Source organism: Lontra canadensis, unplaced genomic scaffold (genome assembly GCF_010015895.1).
Source record: "Lontra canadensis isolate GAN:19392208 unplaced genomic scaffold, GSC_riverotter_1.0 scaffold156, whole genome shotgun sequence".
NCBI classification, from domain to species: domain Eukaryota; kingdom Metazoa; phylum Chordata; class Mammalia; order Carnivora; family Mustelidae; genus Lontra; species Lontra canadensis.
Window position 1 is genome coordinate 266,745 of NW_022631150.1, and position 12,723 is coordinate 279,467.

Sequence of the window (12,723 nt, forward strand, 5' to 3'; positions counted from 1 at the left end):
TCTATCCCTAGCTCCTAACAAATGGGGCATATACCAGGCCCTCAAGTAAACAGTTAGTACTAGGCCTTTGTCCTCTGTGTAGGATTTCTAGAGCCCTCTTTCTACCTCTAAGTTATGAATAGTTCTTTAGACTCTGAGGAGTTGGCAAATTCTTTTAGACTCTAAGAGTCTAAGAGTCTGAAAACTAAGGCTGGTGGACCAGCCACATGTTTTTGTAAATAAAAACTTTTATTTGAACACAGTCAGGCCCATTCATTTGTATATTATCTATGGCTGCTTTCCCTACAGGGCAGAGCTGAACAGAAATGACAGCGACTAAATGTCCTGCAAAGCCTAAGATATTTATTATCTGGCCCTTTGCAGAAAAAGTTTGCCAATCCTTGCATTTAGAATCTATTTATTGCCTTTTATGGTCAACCTGGAGTTGAGTAAGTGTCTAGCTAAACAACAAATGTGCCATGACAAATGTTCATAGATCAGCAAAGTGTTAACTTAGTTATAGAAGTCTAATTTAGTGTTACAGATTCATAGGCTTAGCTACTATGAAGATCAGCATAAGTAATAATGATTTCTATTTGCATGGCACTTTCTAGGTTATGATATAATTTATATGTGTTATCTCATTTGATCTTTCCAATAACCTTAGAAAGTAGGCAGGAAAAAGACTCAGAGACAGAGACATCACATATCCTAGAGTTGAACTTAGATTCAAGCATTTTTAACAGCTGAAATGATTCTTTTATCTCTGGAAAACATTTCCTTCAGGGAAAAAAAAAAAGCAGGAAGGAGTTATTAACATTTATCATCTTATAATGCACTGTTCTAAAATAATGTATCAGTAGATGATTTGCAATTAATTGTACTTTGTAATAACATGTTCTGTCTTCCTAATTTGTGGTTTTATGTCAATAAGATGATAATAAAAATAACATAAGCATTTAAAATAAGGGTTTAAAAAGTCAAAATAAATATAAGTGTCACTGAGTTATACGTGAAAAATACAATCTTAAATTTTTTTTTTTTTTAGATTTATTTATTTGACAGAGAGATCACAAGTAGACATAGAGACAGGCAGAGAGAGAGAGAGAGAAGGAAGCAGGTTCCCTGCTGAACAGAGAGACCAATGAGGGGCTAGATCCCAGGACCCTGAGATCATGACCTGTACTGAAGGCAGAGGCTTTAACCCACTGAGCCACCCAGGCACCCCAATCTTAAATTTCTGAAATCTTAAAACCTGCAAGGTAAGTCAGTTATTTGGCTTTCTTAGATTTACAAAATTGAAAAACAAAAAAGCAAAACTCTTGGCAGAGTAGGAAAAGAATAAGTCTTAGTGAAAAATTTGAGTATATATAAAAAATATGAGTACTACCCATGGGAAAAATAGTGAAATATGGGTTGATATGGTGCTCTCCTGTGGGTCAAATCATATTGAGATAAATATTTCAGTGAAAGCTATAAACTCATCAATGAGGGTTACGATATATTTTTTGCATGAAAGTCAGAATCTTACAGTATACTGTATGATTCCAACTATGTTCCAACTCTGGAAAAGGCAAAACTGTGAAGAGTAAAAAGATCAATGATTGCCAGGGTGTGGGAGAGATGAACAGGAGGAGTACAGGGGATTTTTAGGTCAGTGAAACTGCTCTATATGATACTCTAATAATGGATACATGTCATTATAAATTTGTCCAAACTTAACACCAACAGCAAACCCTAATGGAAACTATGGTCTTTGGCTGATGATATGTAGACATAGGTTCATCAATTGGCATAAATATACCACTCTGGGGAGGGGTCTTGGGGGTGGAGGAGGCTGTACTTTCGTGGGGGCAGGGAGTACATGGGAAATCTTTATATCTTCCATTTAATTTTGCTGTGGAACTAAAACTTTTCCAATAAATAAAGGCTATTTAAAAAAAAAGTACTGGGTGGTTGGGTGGCCCTGTCAGTTGAGTGTCTGACTCTTGATTTCAGCTCTAGTCATGATCTCAGGGTTGTGGGATCAAGCCCCACATCGAGCTCCATGCTGGGTGTGGAGACTGCTTGAGGTTCTCCCTCTCCCCCTTCCCAAATTGAGTACAGTGGGCTAGAAAATGTCATATTCAGTATTTTCCTCAGAAGCTTCATACATAGGTATTAAATATGCTTAGCCTAGAATCCTTTCAGGATAATGGATCCAGAACAAAAATGAACTTACTTCACACCCGGACTGAGTTTCCCATGAACATGACTCCTTCTCCTGAGGGAGAACACCTCTTTGGAAAGCATGGTCTCCCAGGCATGTTGGACACAAGGCAGACTCAAAATCTGGCTCCCCTGGAGGGATGTGCATGACTGAAGGGCCTGTGTACTTCAGGCTGGGACTCTGATGCTTGTCCACACTGACCATTGGGCTCTTGATCCATCTTCGTACCTACAACACACAAAAGAAGAAAATGCATTTTACCTCCTGTGATGTTTAACGGGACTCCAGTGGGAAATTTGGTGGAGGGATACTCATGAAAGGAGAGTTCAGTCTCATGACTTCTCCATCTTTCAAGTCTTAATACAATCCAAATGGGTCAATTTGGACCAATCACTTCTTAGGCATGTGTGGTTTTTGGCTGATTATTTCATCTCATTGAGTCTGTCTCCCCATCTGGGGATGATTGGGATAATAATATTTCCTTCCAGGTTGTCATGAAGATTTTACAGTTTTTCAATGTGTCCAGTTTTTTTTTTCTGGCACATAGTGTTTGAGTACATGATGGCTATTTTACTTTTACTCTTACTATTATGATAAAGCTGACAGAATGATTCACAAATGTCTTAGACAAATTGCTAGCCATTCTTACTGGAGGAAACACTAACCTATGATTGCTAGCTTAAGACCTAATTGCTGCTAAATGAATTGACATATATCTCACTACTGCAAAAAACTTGATTATAAAAGAAGTTGCTTCTGGTTAAGAAATTATTTCACAGTTGTTTTTAAAATTTGAAAACTTACTACTTGTCTTCTTTACATGTAGAATTCCTATGAAGCACAGAGAATATAGAAAGCTTTTCTAATATGAAAAGGGATATTGTTTCTATAGCACTTTAAATATAAAAGGAATTGTTGTAAATGTTTGACATAGGTTGTCTTGCTTAATCCTCAGAACAATTTTTACTATTACTAATTCCATTCTACAGATGGGAAAACAAAGGCACAGAGAGCTGAAGCAAATTTCCCCAAGACACAATGCTGGTATTGAGCAAAGTCACCTTGAATCCAAATCTATTCCTTTATGAGAATAGAATTTTAACAAGCATTACAGCACTGTAAGATGTGTGGTCACTGAATGCTTGAAATGTATCTTGGTTTAATATGTGTCTTCCATTATCTTTGAAATTCCTGAGGATTTAGCCCAATTGGTGAAATCAGCATATACCAAAAAAACAAAGAAATGAAATGACAGTATTGAATTATAGTTAGTAATGTTACAATTAAATATTTTAAGGATAGACTGAGAAGAAACTAAAATTGCAATAGCAATAAAGAATTAAGAAATTTAGTGGAATATTATGCTACCACTAAAATTAAATATAAAGACTCTGGTAATATGGAAAATCCTTAGAACATAATTATATGAAAAAAAAAAGGCCAAATACAGAATTGTTCAGTCACTATAATTACAATATAAAAATGTATGTTCTACCTACAGATAAAACAAGAAAGTTAACAGGCAAAATAAAAACTGTTATATTCATTGTTATATGCATTGATTAAAGGTGTTTTAGTTTTCCTCCTTTTTACAGTGTAATTTTTCAAAGAACAATGTCTTAAAGTTTACAAGAATCTCAAACAGTTAAAATTCTCATATTTCTTTCTTTGGTTGCATATGTGTCTTTCAATTGCTTTATTTATATATACTCTTTTCAATAGCCATTTATCTTTTTGGGTTTACCATCCTAATAAATATGTTAATATTTGGGAGGTATCCTTGAGTATTTCTTGCACTCCAAGGTCCCATTAACATATTAGTAGGTATCTTCAAAGTGCTAATTTGATTCATTAATGAACGTCTAAATGAAACTCTAAAAGTATGAAACTATGATAGAATCTCTCTTCCTGATGTTAGGACTAAATGTGTTTTTCATCAATCTAGAAAGTACTAAATTTCATTAGGGATGGAAAATGGTTTGTAGTACTCTTATTCAGAGGGTTTTGAGCTTGAAGTCTGGTGACCATTCTTGACTAGTTGCCAACCTTGTTTTAAATTCAATCTTTTATTCTGGCTTACTTTCAATGTCTCCTTTGCCAAGTAGATTTAACTTTGGGGTTTCTGTGAATGGAATTTTAAGGAGATCTATCTTCAAATGAATTTATATGGCCTGACTGATTAAGAATTTTAGTATATTGAAATGTATATCTTAAATTTATGGACAACTTTATTTAGAGTAAATCTTATATAATACTGTCTTACAATTATTCAATTTATAATGGAAGAATGTCCCTGTGGCTGAATCTAAGCTTTCATTACATTATAGAAAAAACAAACTGGTTTTATCAAAGGAAGAGAATTTAGAGACATTATATCTCAATTCAAAGTACACACTGATCTATAAACTTAATTGATTTGTTGTATATTAGAAATCACTGGGACTAAGAATCACATAGAGAATTGTCATTTCATTTGATGCCCAGCTAAGAATTACCCAAAAGAGCTCAGATTACCTTGAGCATATGCTGTCAAATAACCAATAGATGTCTTTTTAGAATTTCAGAGTTAGAAGATACCCAAAGATATTAGTAATTTGCCCAAAGATACACTGTAAATTATTATGTGGTCAAAACTATACCTAATGGTTTAAGCAATTAATTGAACCAATTTTAACCAGGGTAGAAGTTGGCAAACTCAATGTCTTCAGAGGCTGGCAGGAACAGGAAATATGTAAAGGCCTAAGACCAGCATCTGAACATAGGTAGTGGTAAGGACTATGGCAAACTGGAAATGCAATTAAATTTAAAAACAAAACAAATAAACAACCCCTCCCCCAAGCAAACAAATAAACAAGATTGTGAAAAAAAAAAAAAACCCTAGTCAAATAGACCTCACACCTTTAAGGGTCACAATTTAACTCCTGAAGTTATTCCTTTTTTTCCTTTTTTTTTAAATATTTTGTTTATTTATTTTGAGGGAGAGCGAGAGTGCATGAGCTGGGATAGGGACAGAGGCAGAGGGAGAGAGAGAATTTCAAGCAGATTCCTGTGCTGAGCACCAAGGCTGATGCTGGACTCCATCCCACAACTGAGAGAACAGGACCTAAGCTAAAATCAAGAGTTGGATACCCAACCAACTGAGCCACCAAGACGCCACCTCCTTAAGTTATTCTACCAGGTAGAAATAAGTATGAAGTAGAATTCCATGAAGTAGAAATAAAATGATTCAATATCTTCTAACTTTTTCTTTTCTTTTTTTTTAAAGACTTTGTTTATTTATTTGAGAGAGAGCCAGAGAGAGAAAAGCAGCAGGGGGAGGGGCAGAGGGAGAGAAAGAAGCAGACTTACTGCTGAGCAGGGAGCCCTACATGGGGCTTGATCCCAGGACCCTGGCACCACGACCTGAGCCGAAGACAGGTGCTTAACTGACTGAGCCACCCAGGAGCCCCATCTTCTAACTTTCTCAAAAACAATCTAATGTTCTCAACATTCCTCGTTCTTTTTTTTTTTTAATTTCATTTCATTTCATTCATAAAGATTCATAAAATGAATAAGTGAATTATGATATGTAAGAGGGTAAATAAAGCAGAGAAGATTGATCAGGATCATTAGGGGTGGGAGGGCCTAAGAAGGCAGGAAGCCTTTCAGTAAAGACTTCAGAGGTGCTAAGGCTCTAGGACATCAAATTGAGCTATCAAATAGGCACTTAGACCATCAAGTCTGAATTTCAGAGGAAAGATTCAAGCTGCAAACAAGAATTGGAGACTTGAAACAAATAGCCATAGTCTACTGAAGTCTTTTGGGGGAAAAAACCCAATGACTTGGCTGGATCTAGGTATTAAGCTCATATTTCTGTAAGATAAGGGGCTCTGATTATTAGAATCTATTCCACTTAAACTTACTGAAATATGTGATTTACCCAAGTCTTCTGAGAGTAGGAATGTGTTTTGTGCCTTAACACATTCCAGAAGGACAAGGTGTTGGTGTGGGTGATATTTCATTAGAAAGGCCCAGGGTTCCGAATAACCTTCAACAAATTAACCCATTCTGAGTCCTTTTTTTTTTTTTTTAATATTTTATTTATTTATTTGACAGACAGAGATCACAAGTAGGCAGAGAGGCAGGCAGAGAGAGAGAGAGAGGAGGAAGCAGGCTCCCTGCAGAGCAGAGAGCCCGATGTGGGGCTCGATTCCAGGACACTGGGATCATGACCTGAGCCAAAGGCAGAGGCTTTAACTCACTGAGCCACCCAGGTGCCCCTAACCCATTCTGAGTCTTAAGGACATGGGAACATGATACTGCCTCTCTCTCTCCACAGACAACGTGGCAAGGGAAATTTAGAAATATTCCGTTTTTCCAGAAGCACCAGGGAGAAAGGTGTTCCAAAAAGAGATACAGTGATCCTTTTCGTGGGACGGTTGCTGGCATTCATGACCTGCTATAGTTCTTGAAATGCTTTATCTCCTTCAGCTGGGTCCTTATTCTGACTTCAACATGTTCCTTCCCCGCTACTCCTTTATGCATTTTGTTGGCTTTATAGCCTCCCATGTGGTTTATACAGGCCCGGTTAAGGACTGGGTTTATGATGTTTACTCCATCTCCGGAGAGTGGCTGGGTGGTGAGTGAAGCACCGGGCTCCCCCTCAGGCCTTGGCATCCAGCAAGGTGCCCTCCAAAACCGGTGAGTGGAGCACCACTGCCTCTGCCCCTGAGGGGGTTGGAGCTACAACAGGCCCGTTGCATCCCCTCAGGCTCTGCGGGAGGGAGTAGCTGCCTGTGAGTGGCTTTGGGAGCTCCTCAGAGACCAGTCACAATGGTTTTGGGAAGGCTGCGGCAGCTGTGTGTGTGAGAGAAGTGAATGCCCGGATGTGAGCCTCTGCCCTGACTCCTTGGCCATCTGGGCCCTGGTTTTATTCCGAGCTACTCAGCAACCGTTGGTGGAGAGCCTTGTAAACAAACATAGACCAGGGTGAGACATCCTCCTCACCCTGAACAAATGCAGAATTCCCTCACTCGGGCTTTATAGGAGCCTGTTCTCCCAACTGCAATCGACGATTTTTCAGAAGCCATTACTTCTCCAGACATCGGGGGTGAAAGAGTACGGCCCTGCCACTTACCCATAGGGCTCCTCTTACTGAACAGCGTTTGCATAAAATCTTAATCCAATTTCTTTGTTAAATCCAGTCTGCCCTGGTTTTATTAATTTCTTTATTCGAAAAAAAAAATGATATCCAAAAGCAATAATCCCGCAGACTAGAAAATTGCCAGATGTGATTAAATAGATTGGCCAGCTTCTAGGGATTTTCCACTTGTGTTTTTTTTTTTTTCCCTCTTATGTAATAGTAAACAGATATTACTTTTAATTTAAAATGGTTTAGCTGGTTATGATATCAGCTGATGCAGAAAACTTACAGTGTTCAGGTGCTTATTTGTGAACTCATAGTAATGCTCGTCTCATCATTCCTTTTGTTTTCTGGGAGTGAAGAGCTGTGCTTTCCTTAAAATCCAAGTGACCTTGACGTTGGACACAACTCTGCAATTTCCAGGGGGCATGTGTTTTTATTAGAGAAAACTGACTTTGTTTATATGATGCCACAATTACTTTCAATTCAGATATAGCAACTGAGTTTTCTAGTGGGAATTATTTGGATAATTCAGTTGGCTATAAAAAGGGACCTCCACACCTCCTTCTTTTCCAGAAGGTGTCTGCTGGTGGGTTGGTTATGACATTAATGTAAGTCAGGAGAAGGCTCCTGGAAGCAAATCCCTCTTACACATTGGTGCCTGAGGGGGCTTCACAGCATGGCTCTTAAAATATAACAGTGATATGATATAAGGTCAGTGGTAGTAATCTGATTTATTCACCCTAGCTATATGGGTCATCACATAGTTTTCTTTCCTCTGAATATCTGTAGTGTTTATTATTTACTTACATGAAAACTTATAACTTTTTTATTTTTAAGATTTTATTTATTTGAGAGAGAAACAGAACAGGAGAAAGAGAACAGAAAAAGAGAGAGAACAGGGGAGAGGGGGGAGAGAAAATAGGAGGGGAGGCAGGGGGGATCCTGTTGCAGGGCTCGATCCCAGGACCCCATGATCATGACTTGAGCAGAAGGCAGAAGCTTAACCGAGTGAGCCACTCAGGCGCCTCAAACCTTGGAACTTTTATGCTCACTGGTTGTTATTATGCTTATGTCATCTTTCCAACTGGACCATAAGGGTAAGAACAGCTTCTAGGCTTTTTTTAATTCTCCAGAGGCTGGCATATGGTCTTACAAACAGTAGGCAATAAAAATAGGAATTGCTTGCTTATTTTTGACAACCATAGTCACTTATAGTTCTTAACATGCTTTGCTACCATCCTCTATCAAGGTGATAAATACGCTCTGTGTAACTATTTCTCTCGCACAGTAGTACCTCCCCAGGCCAGGCACCCTGAGAAGACTGAGTGCCTTTTGGAATTCCCCATCCTCCTGTGCCATTTGCCCTTGGGATTTCCCAGTCCTCTCCTCTCAGCATTGACCAATGCACTTACATCCTGTTCTAGATTCTCTGTCTAATCTGGTGTTTCCCCACGCCAGGGGAGGGGGTGGGCGGCCAGGGGGACTGGGCGAAGAGGAAGGAAAGAGAGGACACACACAGCTCCATCCTTCTCCATGACACTGCTGAACTGGGCAGTACCCAGGGCTCCCTCTCCTCATACAGCTGCCAGCCAGCTCCCCTCCCACCCCAGCAAGTTCTCAGAGAATTCAACACCAAACAAGGCCTTTGCCCTGTACTTCCAGCTCCACAAATATAAAATCCTCTTCTTCCTCTGCCCCACTGAGGCACTCACTAGACCCTACCCCATCAAGCTATAAATAGAAAAAGCTCAGGAAATAAATAAAATCTTAAAAAAAAAAAAAAAAAGAAAAGAAAAAGAAAAAGCTCAGGAATTCAGTGACAGAAAGTTTCCTTTTGAAATAGAAGTAACATTTTTCTTAGTCCCTAAAATATGGGCTGATCCTTTTGGCTTGAATTGGTCTTCCCTGGATTTAGAAAATTAAAAAGAAGAAGAAGGAGGAGGAGGAGGAAGGGGAGGGGGAGAAGGAGGAAAAACAAAAGAAGCAGGAAGAAGTTATATCAGTTATATCTAAAGTTATATCAGTTATATCTAAAGTTTTATCAGTTATATCTAAAGGATGGTATTTGTTATTTCGCTTGTGGATGAAAATTGAGGCTTGGAATATGGTGATGCTTAGGCTGACCCCTGGGGAAGAAAAAGCGGCCTGTCCATGGCTCATTCACCAGAGTTTTGGAAACTTCCCTCCTGGTTCCTCCAAGAAATCCCCTTTTCTAATATTTTTTTACCTCTCCCTCACTTGGCCACTGTCTCTTAGTGCATTCAACACGTTGTTCTTACAACACCTCTAAAAAAACCTAGCAAACTAAACACAAAACACCCTCCTTTGGGGCACCTGGGTGGCTCAGTGGGTTAAAGCTTCTGCCTTCAGCTCAGGTCATGATCCCAGGGGCCTGGGATTGAGCCCCCGCATCTGGCTCTCTGCTCAGCAAGGAGCCTGCTTCCTCCTCTCTCTCTGCCTGCCTCTCTGCCTACTTGTAATCTCTGTCTGTCCAATAAATAAAAATAAAATATTTAAAAAAACAAAACAAAACAAAACAAAACACCCTCCTTTTACCCACAGACTTCCTTGTTTTAGAAACTTTCTCACCACCACCTGAACTCCTTTCCTTCCCAGCCACGCTTTGTGGGAAAAAACCACCTCACACGACTCCTCGGCCCACTGCAGTGCATTCCGTAAACGTTTACAGACCACCTAATATTTGCAGGGACTAAAGTGAAGAACACGACAAAGAGACTCACCCCACTGAAACAAGTGTTCACCAAGATGCCCATAAACCTTCATTGCCCGATCCAATGGACACTTCTCAGGACCTCTCTGACTTGTCTACTGTGCAGCATTTAAAGGTCGTAATCTGTGAGCGAGGGTGCTGGCATTTCAGAGACTTACCCAAGAGCCTGTGGTTTATCATAATGTAGAAGTGTATAATGTAGCGAAAAATCGAAAGCATGAGCTCTAGAATAACACTGGTTGGCTGAAAACACCAGAACTATTGCTGCATCTTCCCAGGGCCTTAACATCTACCTCATCAGGGTTTTGTGAAGAGTAAATGAAATGATAAAGGTAAGCCTAGAGCCCAGCACTGGGTGAACATTTGGTTAATATTTGCTGTATAGTTATGGCTCCACATAATGAGAGAGGTTAATACAAAATGCCATGTGAGGAAAAAGAGAGGGGGTTTTTGGTCCACTTGGGAGAAGTCAAGGAAGGCTGTCTGGAGGAAGTAAGGTTAAGCTGAGTCTTTTTTTTTTTTTAGATTTTATTTTATTTATTTATTTTTTTATATGACAGAGAGAGAGAGATCACAAGTAGGGAGAGTGACAGGCAGAGAGAGAGAGAGGAGGAAGAAGGCTCCCCACTGAGCAGAGACCACCCCCCGGTTGCGGGGCTCGATTCCAGGACCCTGAGATTATGACCCGAGCCAAAGGCAGAGGCTTAACCCACTGAGCCACCCAGGTGCCCCTAAACTGAGTCTTGAAGGTTGAGTTCAAGGAAGCCAGGTGAGTGAAAATGGAAAAGCTATTTCCAGCAGAGAGGATGACAGAAGCCAAAATATGGAGGCAAGGATCTGCACAGAATGTGTAGAAAATGAGCCCAAAGAGAAGAGGCAGGAACTGAAGCTGGACAGAAAGATTGGGGTGTGGAGCAAAAAGTGATCCCTGAAGTGTTGTAAGCTGGAGAGTCGGATTGTCAGATGTGTCTTCAATTCGGTGTTAAGGATGGATATGAGATGGTCAAGAACACAAGGAGCTGGATGAGTCAGGAGTTGGTTACAAAAGAAATGAAGAGGGCCAAGCCAGAATAGTAGCAATGCGAGTGGAGAGGAGAGATGAATCATCAAATTTATCTACCATTTAGTTCTCAAGTCTATATCCTTTTCCTGGATTCTGAAAGCTGTCTCCTAAATGGCCTTGCCCCATAAATCTGTTCTTACTGGGACCAGAGCATCTTTCTAAATGCAAAGGTTGATCTCATCTCTGCTTTAAATTGTTCAGAGATTCCTCATTACCAGCGCAGTGACTTTCAAACCTGTTTGGTCAAGATTGATGTACCATAAGAAATCCCTGTTCTCATATACATTTATAATAGAGAGATATGCAACTGAGACAACTGGTACCACCCCTAAATTTGCCCTTTTTGCAAGAAAGGCACTCACATTTTCTATTCTACTCTAGTCCTTCAAAATGTTGATTACAACCCAGTGAGTTGATTTCATGACCCACTAACAAGTGGCACACAAATGGAAAAACATCTAAATGGTAAAATCTACATTCCTTGGCCTTGGATACCAAGTCCCCTAGGGTCTGAATTCTCATCTCCCATTATGTCCTCCATGCATCCAGACCTTCCATCATATTGTTTGATTTGTGGTTGTCTTAAAGACTGCTCTCCTAAGTCTTTGATTGTGTACAGGCTCTTCCTCTGACCCAACTTGTCCATCTGGGTAGTCCTGCTAAGAGTCACATACTGGGGACACTTTCCCATTGTCTGACTTCTCACTGCTTCTTGATTCATTTTGGTGTTTACTTGTTTAAATGGGAACACACACGCATTTATTCTGCTTTACATATCTTTTCCCCCTATTAGAATGTGTGTTTCACATGACCAAGACATTATTTTCTCTCTTATATTCATTAATAGGACATTCACAAAGTTTATTTTGTGTGTTCCCTCTTCTTAGCTCATCCCCTCCAAACTTCCCATCTGCCTTCCCTCTGAGTTGAAGCTTCCATGGAAAGAGACTCATTATTATAACCTCCCAGAGGTTAGCACAGCTCCCAGCATATAGTAAATGATGAAGAAATATTTTTTGATTGGTTTAAAGCCAGTTACTATTCAAGGCACAGAAAATAAAAAAAAATAAGAGGCAGTTGTTCTTAAGAATCACCCAGGGAATCAGCTGTTATAAAACAGTGTTAAAGCTAGTGTGAGTTCATCACTGGGACAAGCAGGATAAGGCTGTGATGGGGAGGCTCTGATGGGGATGAGTTTGGGATAGAGAGAATAGCGGCTTACAAATGGCTGTTAAAATTTATGAATTTTATTTTCAAGCTCTGTGTGACTTGGATAAGGGTCAGGAAAGGCTGAATGGAGCATGAAAAGAGTCAGGGCTTGGAGGTCTGGGTTCAGGTAGGATGAATAGGAGGTCACCAGGCAGACTCAGGAGGGTACACTGGGGGGGGGCGGTTATCCCCATATATAATATAGAGTGGAAGCACCTTTATGCCTCCCTGCTGGACCTATACAGCATTGTCCTTCAAAGACCATCTTTCCTTTCTTCCATTTTCCCCACTCCATCCCTCTCAATCTAATCTAGTGTCAGAGGTTTATTATTTCATATAGCTGTTAGACGCCTTCATATTCTGGGTATATTATGAACTTAACGTATTTTTATGGTTAAGGATAGCGT

The 12,723-nt window shown here is 39.8% G+C and overlaps 1 protein-coding gene across 1 annotated transcript in view; it reads right to left on the reverse strand.

The window, feature by feature from the left end:
* The window catches only part of SGK1 (serum/glucocorticoid regulated kinase 1), a 108,456-nt gene that overhangs the window by 63,963 nt on the left and 31,770 nt on the right, over positions 1 to 12,723 (reverse strand). Inside the window, exon 2 of the mRNA XM_032844788.1 lies at positions 2,201 to 2,416. Within this exon, the coding sequence (XP_032700679.1) occupies positions 2,201 to 2,416 (216 nt within the window). The remainder of the gene's footprint in view (positions 1 to 2,200; positions 2,417 to 12,723) is intronic.